Source organism: Sorghum bicolor, chromosome 4 (genome assembly GCF_000003195.3).
Source record: "Sorghum bicolor cultivar BTx623 chromosome 4, Sorghum_bicolor_NCBIv3, whole genome shotgun sequence".
Classification (NCBI taxonomy): Eukaryota; Viridiplantae; Streptophyta; class Magnoliopsida; order Poales; family Poaceae; genus Sorghum; species Sorghum bicolor.
The window spans coordinates 13,902,685-13,919,125 of NC_012873.2; the positions used below are offsets into that span (position 1 = coordinate 13,902,685).

Genomic DNA, 16,441 nt, shown 5'->3' on the forward strand with positions numbered 1-16,441 from the left:
AAGTCATTGGCCAACGCAACGGCAGAGATGATTTGGGTCCAAAAATTGTTGAATGAATTGAGGATTCCTCATGCTCCTACGGCTCTACTATGGTGTGACAACTTAGGTGCAACCTATCTCTCAGTTAATCCAGTTTTTCATGCAAAAACTAAACATATAGAGATTGATTATTATTTTGTGAGAGAAAGAGTAGCATCAAAGACGTTGGACATCAGGTTTGTAAGTTCAAGTGACTAGGTGGCGGATGGTTTTACCAAAGCTCTACCACGTGTGAAGCTGTTAGACTTTAGGAACAATCTCAACCTTGTTCGTGGCTGAGATTGAGAGAGAGTGTTAAAATAGGATATTTCCTATATATAGTACAGGATCATTTGTTTATGGTAGTTCCACAATTATAGGCCTAGATTGTTGATTTGTAACCAACCGAGATATGATTGTTGTAACCTCTTGTACGCCACCGCAGGAAGGCTGTTCTCCTTGCCTATATTAACACGGAACCGAGGGCCGGCAATGGCATCCTCGTTAACCTAATTTTACAACATTAAACAGAGCAGCAATGCAATTATTTTTGACAAGACAAGATAGTGTCGTTCCATCCAACATGCAACAAGTACAGGGAGTTGCTGGATTTTAGGAAGACAAGTTCATCGTCTCTTGCTACCAAAAGTGTACAACAGAGCAAGTGCAACACCCGAAGTTGCATTTGTGTCCGTAACTTTTTCTTCTATATGAAGCTACCGTCATGTGGGTAACAAGGAGAATCGATTATCAAGTCATCGCAGTAGGACATGTCCAGAAGATCTGATGCGTTGACCTCATGCATCTCCAGAAAGAATGGATCTAGGGTTGCTGGTGAATGCAAATCATTGCGATGATTATTAGCAGCTGGTGGTATGATGGCATCCACACGTTCTGATGGGACATTCTGTGAAATGTCTTGACATACATCTGATGCAGAGATATTGTCGGCCGCTGGACTCATTTGATCCATTTTAAGGGGAGGCCTTGCACAGCTTGCTGCAGCAGTGCATACCTTGAGCTCCACTGGGGTCGACAAAAAATCCAATTTCCTTCGGGCTCTGGCACGCTGCTTTGATTTAGCCAATACCTTTTCAGAAACTTTGGCTGAATGGGCATTGGGCCCTTTAGGACAAATGCAAGCAGAAGTTTCTTCTTCTGATGTACCAGCATTTTCATCTAGTTCTGGGAGTTCCTGTTTAGATTTGGGCCGTGTTCGTAGAACTGATGGCGGTCGACTTCTGTCAGATGAACCCTGGCTGTCCTTCAGAATATCTGACTGACTGCTCTCTGGAACTGATATATCTTCTTCCAGGTCCGGAACTTGTTCTAGCAATCCTGAGGCTAAATAAAAATTCAGTTTTCCTTTCATACGACCTCTCCAGTGTTCTTTGAGTGCATGATTTGTCCTGGTTATATACACAATATAACAAACACAGATCAGCAGGGTACAGAGATACTGAATTATACAAAAGGCTGAAAAATGACAGTAACTGAAAAATAGAGGGAATATTGGACGCAGGACAAACTGATGATGGGAGAAGCACACATTTTCTTTTTGCACAGTAAAATCATACAATCATACCTCCCAGGGAAATGTTTGACCATTTTAAGCCACTGGCTTCCATATATTTGATGAGCTCGAATCAATTTTAGCTCCTCCTGTTCTGACCAACCCTCTTTGTTTATTGCTGGGTCAAGACTGCGTGTCCATCTATATTGAAGGCCCATCAGCACAAAGTGAAGAAAAAAATCATGCAGTTCTAATGAAAATTTGAATGCAGTCTATGCATAATGGACATTCTCACTAGTAAATACTCTAAACCATAAAGGCTTCTAATTAACAACAATGATTAACAAATGAATAGTGTCAACGTTATTTGAGTTGACTCATACTATCGGAGCCCGGAGGACACCGAACCATGCAAAGAGTCTTTGCATCAACCCAAAACAAGGTTCAAATCATGGCAATAAAAAAAATTAAAGCTCTTACAAACAGGCATACTGGAGAGACATTGAGACAAAGAGTGTAGTAGTTTAATAGCTTCTTCCCTATTGTGGGATTCCAAAGGATGCAACATCACGAGGTGTGTGACATGACATTTGTGTGCCAGAGGTTCAGATCAACCACTGGAGAAGGCCAAAGTGTTGAAGGGACTGTATTTGGAAACAAATAGCTTATTCCTTTTTACATTCATAGTGGAGGCATAATTTTCAAGGATGTGGGTGTAAGATGTTATCTTCCTTTTTATGATTCCTATTATGTCGACACAAGATGACATCTCACTTTTATGGTTCCTATTATATGGGAAGAAATAGAATCTTGCTATTATAAAAACGCAGACCACATTGGCCACAAGCAGCAAGCATCTAGTTTTTGAGCCTTTTACCTGTATGCCATTATGAAAGATTGACCAAACCAGAAAACCACTGAAAAGTTATTTCGCACCGCTGTGCCCAACTTTATCTTCGGCTATACCCGTGTGCCATTCTGTCCTCATTCCGTTCGTTTTCTTCCGTTTAAGGGGTCTGACACGTGGGTCTCGGCTAGCACAATGTCCTTCTTGCCCTTCCAGTCACGGGAGATAGCCGGTGTTCCTCTTCCTCCTCCGGCCTCCGATCTCCGAGATTTGAAACCGCCTCTGCTGCTCCTCGCGTGCTACGTCCTCAGCCAGGACAGCCCGTCGTCAGGCTGCAGATCGATCTCGCCAAGGCCAAGCTCAACTCGTGTACGTACAACGGAACACAGCAAGATACGTACAGTCGCCGCCGCCAGACCGCCGCAAGACCGTTGGTTCGAGCCGCCGCCGCAGCCCGCTATCCGATCTCAACTCCAGGGACGCCTCCGCCGCGCGCGAGCGCTCCGGGTGCTTCCGCTTCCTCCACTGGCTGTCCTCGCCGTCGGGGCCGGAAGCCTGGATGTCCTCGACAAAATGCGGCAATGAGGAGGTGTCGGTGAACTGGCTGGCGTCCCCGCGCGACGAAGGTGGGGTGGACTTGCTCGAAGACGAGATCTTCGTGCCCAGATGCTCCTCGGAGGACGCGTTCTGGCGGTTCACCCCGGACTGCACGGGGCTGTTGGGCTCGCCGCTGCTCAGCGGTCTGCTGGACTTCGGCACTCCGGCGTCGGAAATGTCCGGAGCGATGCCGTCGTCAGGGTTTCTCCCCACACAGAAGACGCCCAGCAGTGCCGATAGCATTAGTCCTTTCTCGCTCATTGTCAAGAGGGCATCGCAGTCCTCTTCCAGATTTCGGGCTTTGTGTGCCCAGCAGGGACTGGGCAGCAGCTACCGGTACGATTCAGTGGCGGATCCAACACCAATTTCTGGTGAATCATGGCCTGAAAGTGTTTGCAATGGCAAACGGTCAGGGTTGACAAGGACAGGCAGCCGTCCCATGAAGATGATGGATCCAGTGCTGGAATGCCTTGAAATGATGAGTTTGTCACCAAGGCCTGGGGACGATGACTATGAGGGAAATGGCACACCACCTGCGCCATTGCCTGAGCTTAGCTTCCAGTTTGCAGGAGCTCCGACGCCTCTGGAATCCATAGACTTGACCTCTTTTAAAAGGTCTCCTCGTGACATAGAATTGAAGGCAAAGGACACAAGTTTTCAGAAATCAGTCATAGCAGAAACTCGGATCTCTTGGAGAGAGCCGAGAGGGGCTTGTCAGCAGAATGTTTGATATCGGTGATTTGGATTGCTTTCAAATGGCTATACCCGTGTGCGGTGGAGAAGACCAAGTGGCTCAGGGGCATTCAAGTCTATTGCTAGGCCACTTAACTGCCGTTAGGCTTCAAAATGGACGAAATGGCACACGGGTATAGCCAAAGATGAAGTTGGGTACAGCGGTGTGAAACAACTTTTCAGTGGCCTCCTGGTTTGGTCAATCTTTCATAATGGCACTCAGGTAAAAGGCTCCCTAGTTTTTTTGCTTGAGACCACAAACTAACAGAGAGCAAACTTGTAACAAAGGAGACTGCATGTTCAGAGCAGAACAGTGTTACTCTACAAAAACTCGACCTGCAGGGAAAAGACCGCCCCCATGGCATTGCATTAAGAAGAAACTTCTCAAGCGTAGGCTGAAAACACCCCAAAGGCTGGCTGCCCTGGACATGCCACCAAGTGCCCAGGACATATGACTCATGTGGTTGCATGTGTAACTCAGACTGTAGCTGATGAGGGGTATTTTTTTTAACCTAGGCCTGTTTAAATTCGTTCCCACAGGGAGTCAAACTTAGGACTTGGGGTCCTATTTGAGCCCTGCTAACTAGTAAAGTAGACAATGAGGCTCAAATAAACAGTGCCATGGTGGTTGCTGCGGATTGTGGTGGCGACACAAGCTAAACATAAACAACCAAATGATAAACACGTGAGGATATAACCTACACAAGATATAAATTTAAGATAAAATAGATGAACCATTTTCACTTCTACAAATAAAAAAGAAGCCAACCTTACAGTACAACAAACCAATAGTTAATTACCTGATTCGGCATTGTTTTGCTTCTCGGCCAGGTATAGCAGATGCAACAGTTTGCCAGTTTTTTCCATGTTTGGCAACCATTTTAGTGAGAATTTCATCTTCCTGGAAGAAAATATTTTTTTTCTCAGTAGTCATGATGAAACAAGCCCAAGTTGACATACTACATAAAATTTTTGGTCCAAACAACTTTCCTCTGCTAACCATTTGCCTTTGGCCCTTTCGGGAATTTTTAAACTACTTCCATCCTTGATGCAGTGGGCATTTTTCTTGCACAGTGGGACCTCTGCTTGATATAAAAGAATAATCTAAATACACACACTTCCATTCCACAAAGATGTGAATATAACAAATAAAATTTAACCAATACAACAGATGATAGTTATATATGAAAGCTGACCATGAGGTATCTGTAACAGAAATAATATCATAATGATGCAAGAAGAGAACACATGCAAACTATTATTCTACAAAGCACCCAACAGTATGTGAAAGAAATATGGTTTGGAATTGGCCCAGGTATAATCATATGGCTGTTGAACCCCACCTTCATAAAACATAATATTTAAATTTGGGAAATCACGTTCAACTTTGAGTAAGCATTTTTGCTGAAATCGAGAAAGAAAGTGTGAGATAGCATTTTTGTGTATGTCACTGGAGGTAGTATCTTCCACTAAATAGATGCACCTTATAGTAAAGTCAAACTTGTATACATGAGCAGGAATAGCTGAATCATCTTCAATAAATGGAACTCCAACTAACTTAGCACTACTAATAGTGAAGGTGCATTCCAACTTCTACCTGTCTTTTCTGATTCCATATCATGACAATGTTTGGTGGTTTCATGTGGTACAACATTCTGCATCCATAGTTAAAAACTGACATAAGCACATAGATACCATTAGAATAACACAAATACAAAAGTATCAAAATGTAAGTGCAAACAATCATTCAGTTGGATCACAAACTAGGAACAAACTCAAGATTCATATAAATATCAAACCAACCTTTCTGATGAGTCAAGTGAAAGCATAAACATGCTTCCAATGCATTCACAAAGCTTTTGACAATGAATTACAGTGCATGTTCTTTGCTGGTTAATTTTTATAGTAATACAACAGCTGTTTGAGAAGTACTACTGCTTCAAATACAGTATCCATGGTTAAGAAAGGCTGTCCTTGGCAATTTGGTGTAAAACAATCAATACACATGTTATCAATTACATAAAACTGCATATTAATCTGAAAGGCAAGAAAAAACAAGAATGTAAATGAAACAACAGCAAAGCTTTGGCAACAGTTCACACCTTGAGCTCCACTGGGGTTGACAGAAAAGCCAGCTTCTTTCTTGTTCCTGCACACTGCTGTGATTTGGCCATTGTCATTTCTGAGATTTTGGCTGAATGGGTATCAGGTGCTTTAGCATAGAATAAGTCAGAGCTTTTTCTTGCTGACGTATTAGCATTTTCAACCAGTTCTGTGAGCTCTTGTTTAAGTTTGGGGTTTGTTGATAAACGTGATGAAAATCTATTTCTATCAGATGCAGCTTTGCAATCCTTTGGAATATCAGACTGATTGCTCTGTGGAAATGATACATCATCTTGCAGGTCTGGAATGTGTTCGAGCAATCCTGAGGCCAAGTATGAATCCAGTTTTCTTTTCATAGAACCTCTCCAATGTTCTTTGAGTGCACCATTTGTCCTGATTGTACATGGGGTCAACACTTTTAGTGCCACACTCATAGGAGGTTTGAAGCAGGTAGATGCATACTGAATTCTCGTTAAGGGAATCAATTAAAATCAACAATAACAATAACCAACATAAAGAGAGGTATTTTTATATTCTTTTATTCTCAAAAAGTTTTTTTTATTTTCTTTACAGGTGCCTCCATCCAATCCTACCTCCCTGGGAAATGTTTGACCATTTTACACCATTTGTTTCCATAAACTTGCTGTGCACGAATCAATCTTAGTTCCTCCTGTTGCGACCAAGGCTCTTTGTTTATTGCTGGGTCTAGAATGTATTTCCATCTGTGTTTAAGACCCATCAGAACATAAGTGAAGAAAACATTAGATGGCTAATGAATCTGAATGCAGATCAGCAATGCTACTAGACATTCTCATTAGTCAGTACTTTAATTTAAGGCTTCCAATTTATAACAGTGTTTAATGAAATTAAGAGTGTAAATAACTTCCAGGACATCTTATTGGAAGAAATTTGTGACCCTTACAGCTTAGCTACAAAACCCCTGCAGCAGCAGAAACGTGCAGTACAACCGTACGCGCATGCGTGCGTGTACCCTGCTTTTCTGGAAAAAAAATTCCAGAAAAAAGGTGCAACCCTGGTGGGTAGCATCCCACTGGACCACAGGCCCTTTCGCAAAGGTTTTCAGGTATAGAAAAAAAAAGATGAAACCAACTGTACAGTGGAAGCAATTTACCTTGAAAAGCATGAATGTGCATTTCGGCCAGGTATAGCACATGCAATAGTTTGCCAGTCTTTCGTCCCATGTTTGTTTACCATTTGCGTGAGTGCCTCATCTTCCTGGAAGGAAAGTTAATTTGTTTCTATTAGCTAAAAATTTGAATAAATACAAAATACAATGTCAATGATAAATATTAGTCTAAACAACTTTCCTCTGATGACCATCTGCGTATTTGACTTTTGGAACTACTGCTCTCTTTGAAGCTGTGGACAATTTTCTTGCGAGGAGGTCCTTCTGTTTTAAACCAAAAAACCATTATCTAAATACATAATCAACATTCTATCCACTTATATTCGAGGCATATGGAATGTAGAGAAGAACGTATCACAAATAGGAGTACAGGCAATAGTTATAAATAAAAGTTGATGGTGATGGGTGCATGCATGCAATGGGAGAGCAGTATATTGCTGCATGAAAACATCAGCATGTAATTATATGACAAAGCACTTAAGTGTATCCAAAATATAGAATGAACTTAGGCCAAATGTGGCTACTCTGTGTATCTTTGTAAGAGAATGATTGTTTAGGCCTCACCTTGATAGTGAATGCCTGAAAACATGGTACAGGGCATATGTACCGCTTGAGGAAATTAAGCGCATAGTCGACCTTTACTTGCTGAAAGCAACAAAAATAGTATGTGGAATGACAAGCACGTGTATGCATGACCTTTCTTGAATCGGGGCAGGGGGGGGGGGGGGATTTGGACCATGGAGTGTTTTTTTTTTCCCAAGCAATTGAATCATGGAGTGTCATAGCCTCATAGGAACTAATGATCAGTCAATAAGCTACTACTTTATATGATATTTTTCCTTTTGTTAAAAACTAGTGGTAAAGCCAGCCTTTTATGCATAAGCAAGAATTGTCAAACTGCTGAAGAATCATAACAAAATAATTTACAACTAATTTATAGTCATCAACAGCAGAAATACCATCACCAGTTGGACAAGCAAACCGCTAAAAATGAAGGTGCATTCTAAAATAGGCAACATACAGAATCTGTGTTTTTAACATACCAACTAAATAGACGTAGTGAGATACAGACAAAAAATATTTAGAATATTGCTAACTTCCTTTCTTTAAATGAGCTTGCAATTGGCTAAAAGCCAACTACCTATCCCTTCTGATTCCGTATCTTGGCAATGTCTCACAGGTTCATGTGGTATATCACTCTGCAATTGTAGTTAAAAATGAACTCAGCACCATGATACCATTCAATTAACAAGATCCACAAAAAGTACCAGAAAGAACTAATGATCCAGCTAAATCACAGAAAAGGGAACAAAAACCAGTATTTACAAAAAATTCTCCAATCAATATTTCAAATGAATAATGTAAAAGAGCAAACAGGCAGCTACTTATAAATTAACATTGGTGGCTTGGTGCTACATAAACATATAGTTGAATGCACAACAAGCGTTTGACAGAAACTTAAATGTTGCCCAGTTCATTAGGATTGGGATCTGGGGAAAGCCCAGAGTGCAGCTTGGCCCTTGGCCGCTTGGATTGAATTGCAAAAAGAATTACAGGACTGGTTTAGAGGGAGGGGGGTCTGCCACTTATATAGCAATGTGGACAGCCACCAACTCCAGAATATGCTAAAGCAAAAGGTAAAGATGCCTGCTCCTAACTTGGATGCCAAGGCATTGCAACTACTAATGCATAAAGTAAGATACATAGCAATTAGGCTTAACTAACATTCTCCCCCTAAGCCTAATGCTGGTTGATCTGCTCCAGACCAATCCTCCTCCTTATCTCCTGGAACTTGGCTTGCCCAGAGATTTGGTGAGTATGTCTGCAAGCTGATCAGTGGTAGGGATGTGGCTGGTCTTGATGCTTCCATCTTCCAGGCAGTCTCTGATGAAGTGATACTTGATCCTTATGTGCTTACTTCTGTCATGGAAGACTGGATTCTTGGCCAGAGCCAAAGCAGACTTGCTGTCCACCTTCAACTCCACCACATCGACTTCTTTGCCCAGCAGCTCCCCGAGCAGTCTGGACTGTTGGCACAGAGACCCTGCACCGAGGTGAGCAGCACCTGCTCTCCTCCCCTCTCCCTCTCCCCTGCTCCAAGGTAGAAGAAGAGCCCTGAGCTCCCACAGCACACACACAGCACACACGGTTTCAGACTGAAACAGGGACTGAATGAGTGGCAATTGAACTGCCTTCTTCCATTGCATTGGGCTGGTTTATATACACCAATACATGTACCTTCTAAGGTACAAAACTACCTACTACATACTCCTAAGGTACAAGGCTGAAATCAGCCAACAACTACTCTAGTACCAGCCATACTGCTGGTGTACCTCTACTAGTACATAGTATGGCCTATTGCCATATACTCTACAGGACCTAAGGCTTGGACAGCCATGAGCTGATCCAACTACTGTCCTTTGTCCTGGACAGGAAGAAGAGAGAGGGGGGGCAGCAGATTATGTCTTACATGGACAACCACAGTGCTTGAGTTGCAGCAGAGACAGTGGCAATGTACTCTGCCTCGCAGCTCGACAAGGCCACAACCTTCTGCTTGATCGACTGCCAGCTGACCAAGCAATCGCCCAGGAAGAACATCATTCCGCTGGTGCTTTTGCTCGTGTCGCCGTCGCCGGCAAGGTCGCTGTCACAGTAGCCGATAAAGCACGCCGTGCCGGGAGCCCTCCTGTAGTGCAGACCATAGTCCAGGGTCCCAGCCACGTAGCGAAGAACGCGCTTGATGGCCTGCAGATGCTCCACCGTGGGCCGCTCCATGAATCGGCTCACGTACCCGACCGCGAACGCCAGGTCCGGCCGAGTGTGCACGAGGTACCGAAGGCTGCCGACAAGCCGCCGGTAGTGCATGGAGTCCACCTCTGCCGCCTTGCTCTCTTTGCTCAGGCGAAGCTTCTCCATGGGCGTGTGTGCTGGATTGCAACCGGCCATCTCGCCGAGCTCGAGGATCCGCCTGGCGTAGTGGGTCTAGCGGAGGGAGATGCCACTGGCATCCTGACGCACCTCGACGCCAAGGTAGAAATAGAGCAGGCCAAGGTCACTCATGTCGAATCTTTCCTTCATCTGCGCCTTGAAGCTCTTGACTTCTTCTTCCTCCGCGCCAGTGATGATGAGGTCGTCAACGTGCACGCCGACGAGCAGGACAAAGCGTCCACTGCCCCGCCGGTACACGACCGCCTCATGCGCGCTCTGAGTGAAGCTCATCGCCTTCAAGGTGGCGTCCAGCTTCGTGTTCCAGGCGCGCGATGCCTGCCGCAAGCCGTAGAGGGCCTTGCGCAAGCGGTACACCTTGCCTTCTTCTCTAGCGATGGCGAAGCCCGATGGCTGGCGCACGTATACCTCCTCCTTGAGGTCGCCGTTCAAAAGGCGGACTTCACGTCCATGTGGTGCACTGGCCACCCCTCCTCAGCCGCCAGCACGAGTAAGACGCGAACCGACTCCATGCGTGCCACGGGGGCGAACGCATCGTCGTAGTCGACGCCCTCCTGCTAGACGAAGCCCCGCACCACCAGTCGAGCCTTATGCTTGATCACCGATCCCTTCTCGTCTTTCTTCAGCTTGAAGACCCATTTCAGGGTGATCGGGCGGTGGCCAGCAGGCAGGTCGACGAGCTCCCAAGTCTTGTTCTTCTCCACGGACTCGATCTTTTGCTTCATGGCAGCCTCCCATGCTGGATCACCTCGTGCCTCTGCATAGTTGATGGGCTCACCAGTGTGCGTGGGGTGGAGCTGGGCAAAGAGGCGCGGTGCCAGGCCTGGAGGAGACACATCTCCAAGAATGTTGGTCACTTTGTGGTACCGGAGGGGCTCGTCATCGTAGAAGGCATCCAAGCGATCCTCGTCATCCTCCAGTGGCGTCGTGAGCTCGATTTGGGGTTGTACGGCGGGCAGAGTAGTGGTCGGAGGTGGTGTTGTGGCTGCTCCAGCATCGCTCCCATCCTCCCCCGGAGCCGGCGAGCTCGAGGGTGTGGTCGGAGAGACTGGAGCGGTCGGAATTGTGCCACCGGTGGTCAGAGTGGTCGGAGAAGGTCCAAGCAATGTCGGAGTAGCTGGAGTGGTGGTCGGAGTGGTCGAGGCAGAGGAGGTTGATGAAGACTCGCCCCGCGCTCTTCCCTCCTCGCCGATCACCAAGTGCTCGATGACAAACTCTGTGTCCAACGGAGCAGTGACCTCCCTAGTCTTCACCCAATCCCAGTTGGCTCTCGTCAAAGATGACATCCTGCGACACGCGCACTCGCTGTGTTGCTGGGTCGAGCACAAGGTAGGCCTTGGTGCCATCAGGGTAGCCGATGAAGATGCCGGGGCGACTCCGATCATCCAGCTTCTTCAGCTGGGCCAGGTCCTTGGTGTACGCCACAGACCCGAACGTGCGCAGATGGCCCACCGCTGGCGTCTTGCTGTGCCATGCCTCGTAAGGCGTCTTGCCCTGCAAGCTCTTGGTAGGCACTCGGTTCAGGAGATGGAAAACAGGCACCACTGCCTCCCCCCAATACCAAGCCGAAAGACTCCTCTGCTTCAGCAACGCACGAGCCATGGCCACCACCGCCTGATTCCGCCGCTCCACGACTCCGTTCTGCTGCGGCGAGTAGGAGGCTGTGTAGTGGCGCTCGATTCCTTCATCGACGCAGTAGACAGCGAACTCTTGGGCGGTGAACTCGCGCCCATTATCGGTGCGCAGCACCTAGAGCTTGGGTCCGCTTCCTTTCTCTGCCACAGCTTGGAGATGCTTGATGGCATCCACGGCAGCGTTCTTGGTGGTCAGCAGTGCCACCCACATGTATCGTGTGGCATCGTCAACGAGCAGCAGGAAGTAGCACCTGCCACCTGGAGGAGTCGCCGGTGTGATTGGGCCGCAGAGATTGCCGTGGATGAGCTTGAGCGGCTCCTGCGTGCGGTACAATGCTTCCGCCGGGAACAGGTCTCGACGATGCTTGGAGAGGACGCATGTGTCGCAGAACTGCCCGACGTGGGTGATCGCCGGCAGCCCGCACACCATGTCATTCTTGGGCAGCTGCCGGAGCGCATCGAAGTGGATGTGGCCGTAGCACTCATGCCAGCGCCATGCTTCGTCATCCTTGCGCGTGGCGAGGCAGAGTGGCTTTGCCTGGTTTAGGTGGAGGATGTAGAGGCGATTGGCTCCGTGGCGTACCTTGACGAGTAGCCGCCGGTGTCGATCCCAAATCCTCAGGACACCGTGCTCGATCTCCACCTTCGAGCCTCCCTCGTCCAGCTGGCCGAGACTCATGATCGAGTTCCTGAGCGCTGGGATGAAGTAGACGCCATGGAGCATCCGGTGCTCCCCGTTCTTCGCCTAGAAGATCTGGGACGAAGTAGACGCCATGGAGCATCCGGTGCTCCCCGTTCTTCGCCTAGAAGATGATGGACCCGACGCCGTGGATCTCCACCTTCGACTCATCGTCGAACCTCACCGATCCTCTGGCTAATGTGTCTAGGTCGGTGAAGAGCTCGTGACGACACCGGTCATATGGTGAGTTGCACCGCAGTCCAGGTACCATCGATCTAGCTTCTCGCCATTGCCGGTGTCGAGGTAGGCGCGCTCGGGGTTCTTCGAGGTCGAGGCAGGCAGACTTGGTGCAGAAGGTTGAAGCTTGAGCCTTGCTACAGCTCTCTTCCGCATCAAGCTCCAGGCACCCATGCCCGAGGAAGGCGGCGGCGTCCTCATCCATCTGGATGACGTTGGCGGCGCCACCGCGCTCCCGATTGCACCAGGGATGGGGGCAGTCCCAAGCCCAATGGCTTGCTTGATGGCAGTTGAGGCAGAGGTCGTCGCGATTCGCCTTGCGCTCGTCGTCCGCACCTCCGGCCTTGTTCGCCAGCGCTCCGCCGCCGCTAGCTCCTCCGCCGTCGCGCTTGCCGCGCGACTTGTTCTTCTAGCCGCCGCAGGGACGCCAACATCGGTCCTTGGACGACCCGGCCGCTTCCTCCTCCTTCATGTCGAGAAGGCCCGCCACTGCTCGGCGGTGTACAAAAGCTTGTCACTAGCGTTGATAGAGTCGAAATCATCCGCCTGCTCACGATCCTGGACCGACTTGAATCGGCCGATGACATCCTCGATGGTGGGTGCGTCGAAGTCGAGCAGAGTCTCGATCGAATTCACGATCTGCATGTACTTCTTCGGCATGCATCGGAGGAGCTTCTCGACGGCCGCTCTTCGTTGAGGTCGGTGTCGCTGTTCAACGCCATCTGCTCCATCACACTGCTAAGACGCATGGCGAAGTCCTCGACTTGCTCGTCGGGCTGAAAGGCAAGACCTTCTCACTCTCCCCGTAGGCGCTACAGCGTCACACGCCCCGCGATCGCCCCCGATCCTGCGCAGTGCAATGGCATCCCACGCTAGCTTTGTCGTCCTCTTATTGGCGATGGAGGCCGCGACGTCGAGCGGGACAGAGGCGCACAAAGCCTCCATGGCTCGGCGATCATCCTCATATCTAACGCCGCCGACGTGAATTGCATCCCAAAGATGGCGAGCTTCGAGCTTTACCTTCATCAAGAGGCTCCACTCATGGTAGTTGCTCTTGGTGAGCATCGGCCACGGCGTCCCGGCTCCAGAACGCCCGCGACGACTGTGACGCCGCTCTGGAGACAGCGACTGGCGGCAGCGATGGGGGCGGCGCGACCGTGATCCCACGGAGGCCTCGTCCTCCTGCTCCATCTCCCGGCACAGAGCGGTCGCGGCGGCAACTGCAGCCTACGCCGCCGCTGCTGCCTGCTGGGCCGTGGTGGCCGCGGCTGCTGCCGCTACCTCTGCGGCAGCAAGGCGCGCCCTGCGGTCATCTCCTGCGCCAGGCGCTCTGGCGCCCGGCTGCTCCACCATGGATGCTGCTGCTATGGCGGCGGCGGCTGCCCGAGCGCGAGCACTCTCGGTGGACATGGCTCTCTCTAGGTAACCCTAAGGCTCTAGATACCAATTGTTGCCCAGTTCATTGGGATTGGGATCTGGGGAAAGCCCAGAGGGCAGCTTGGCCCTTGGCCGCTTGGATTGAATTGCAAAAGGATTACAGGACTTGGTTTAGAGGGAGGGGGGTCTGCCACTTATATAGCAATGTGGTCAGCCACCAACTCCAGAATATGCTAAAGCAAAAGGTAAAGATGCCTGCTCCTAACTTGGATGCCAAGGCATTGCAACTACTAATGCATAAAGTAAGATACATAACAATTAGGCTTAACTAACATTAAATGCAAATTCCTCACTGCTTACTTTTGCTATAGTAACAAAACACTTTGTCCAGAAATAAGTAAAGCCTTAAATACTGTATCCATCAGTTGACAATGGACTTTCTTGGCAGTTTGGTATAAATGAATAAGGTAAACACTGCTTTCAAATTATAGTAAAACTGTTCGGAAATATCAAGAATAGCTCCCTGTAAACATTAGTAAGATAGATGTCCATATAAGGAAACACAAGAATGTTTTGAGTATTCTGTCTGGTAGCATTGCATCGATATGGCATTACCATGTCTTGCTGACTTCCTTTCTTCAAATGGGCTTGCAAGGCTAAAAGCCAACTGCCTGTCTCTTCTGATTCCGCATTTTGGCAATGCCTCACAGTTTCATGTGGTATATCACTCTGCAACTGCAGTTAAAAAATGACCTCAGCACCATGATACCATTCAATTAACAAGATCCACAAAACTACCAAAAAGAACTAATGATCCAGCTAGGTCACATAAAAGGGAATAACAAAATCAGTATTTATAAAAATGTCACATAAAAGGGAATAACAAAATCAGTATTTATAAAAATTCTTGAATCAACGTTTCTAATGGATAAAGTAAAAGGAATTGGTGGCTTGGTGCTATACAAACATAGAGTTGCATGTACAAAAAGCGTTTGACAGGAAGTTAAATGCAAATTCCTCACTGGTTACTTTTGTTACAGTAACAAAACACTTGGTCTAGAAATAAGTAAAGCCTTAAACACCATAGCAAACAGTTGACAATGGACTGAATAAGGTAAACACTTATTTCAAATTATAGTAAAACTGTTCTGAAATATCAAGAATGGCTCCCTGTAAACAGTAGTACAATAGATGTCCATATATGGAAACACAAGACTGTTTGGAGTATTCTGTCTGGTAGCACTGCATGGATATGGCATTACCATGTCTTGAGCAACCTCATCTGACTTGCTTGGGTGTTCTGTTGGACTGTTAGCCCTCCTAAAAGAGGAAGCAATAATCAAGTGAACATTATGTAATCAGTCCTCTTATCAAGTTTTCAAGTCGCAGTGATAACTTTGATTCTTGTTTTTTTAATAATGGTCAACAAAAAGTATATACATACTAAGGAATATATTCCCATAAAAAGAAGTGGAAAGGGAGTGCTAGTAATACGAAATGCCTATACTCAGAAAAAAAAAACCCTGCTGAAACTTAACGCTACATGAAGCTGAAGCCCCATTCTACTGAAGCAAGTCGCCACCAGATTCTCTAAGAATCAAGCTTCCATAGCATGATACCAAGTCCTAATGCTGCAGAAGAAAAACTGACAGCAAACTCCCCCATGGGGATAACTCACCGCTGGTTGATTGGCACCCCATCGCTACTCTGCTCCATGGCTGCGCTCAGATAAGAGGCTCCGATCCCACCACAAGCCTCGCCTGAAGCCTGGATAAACCAACCATATGGATAGAGATCAGAACGGTGAAACAGTACAGCTAGCGGATGCAGTCGAATGAATCGAACCCCAGTTACTCCTCTTTTGCGGGGAAATAAACTGGTAACAGTACTACTACACCGCGGCCACCAAATTGGTAAAGTGATTCGCGTATGATTGCTCACAGAAGAAGGAATCAATCCAGGTCCCGGCGGATCTGCATTTCCGTACCGCCGGGAGTGGGAGGAGAGCAGCTACCCACTAGGACGACGAGTTCGAGGTGGGCGATGGCGGGTGCCGGAGCGAGACCGCGACCACCGGGCCGCCGGGGAAGCGGATGGGGAGGGAGGAGGAGCAGGATGGTGTGAGAGCATACAGTGTGACACGACTCCGGTTCCGATGGCGAGGAGTTCAAGAAGCGTGGCTCACGCGCCAACTGTCCCGTAGCACGAGCAAGTGGCACCTCAGCTCTTTTGGGGAACGAAGCCCCTTTGGTACTACCTTCGTCCATGAAGCAATGCAATTCTAGGAGTTAAACGGTTTAAATTTTTACTAGATTTATATAAAAAACCATTATTATTCGTAAAACAAAATAAGTACTGTTATATTAGTTATAGAATATACTAGGAGAATGCCCTGCGCGTTGCTGCGGAAATTACCGGTAAAATTATATTATCATAATATATATTAGTGGATGATTTTTAGTATTCTAGCAAGGACAATTAAATATCTGTTAAAAAATAATGTGGTTTGCTAATGTGAATAACATAGATGCAGGATAAATGGTATGTGTTAGTTTGATTTATTAGTGGATAATGATGTGAACACTTTGCATTGCGGGGTAATGTATTAGTA

At 47.4% G+C, this 16,441-nt stretch overlaps 1 protein-coding gene across 7 annotated transcripts; it reads right to left on the minus strand.

Annotated features, from left to right (window-relative positions):
* On the minus strand, positions 487-16,085 carry LOC8080392 (transcription factor MYB3R-5). 7 transcript variants are annotated; one of them, XM_021458286.1, is made up of 14 exons: positions 15,963-16,085; positions 15,509-15,597; positions 15,093-15,150; positions 14,446-14,565; positions 8,099-8,156; positions 7,135-7,221; positions 6,943-7,042; positions 6,404-6,532; positions 5,810-6,203; positions 5,305-5,362; positions 4,694-4,789; positions 4,508-4,604; positions 1,604-1,732; positions 487-1,427 (listed from the first exon to the last, which is right to left on the minus strand). In XM_021458286.1, the coding sequence occupies exons 2-14, from the start codon at positions 15,544-15,546 to the stop codon at positions 725-727; spliced, it is 2,067 nt and encodes a 688-aa protein (XP_021313961.1). In that variant the 5' UTR covers positions 15,547-15,597; positions 15,963-16,085; the 3' UTR covers positions 487-724. The 7 variants fall into 7 exon arrangements, with proteins under 7 accessions (XP_021313961.1, XP_021313962.1, XP_021313960.1 ...); XM_021458287.1 differs by having other exon boundaries at positions 15,845-16,052; XM_021458285.1 differs by having other exon boundaries at positions 15,818-16,052.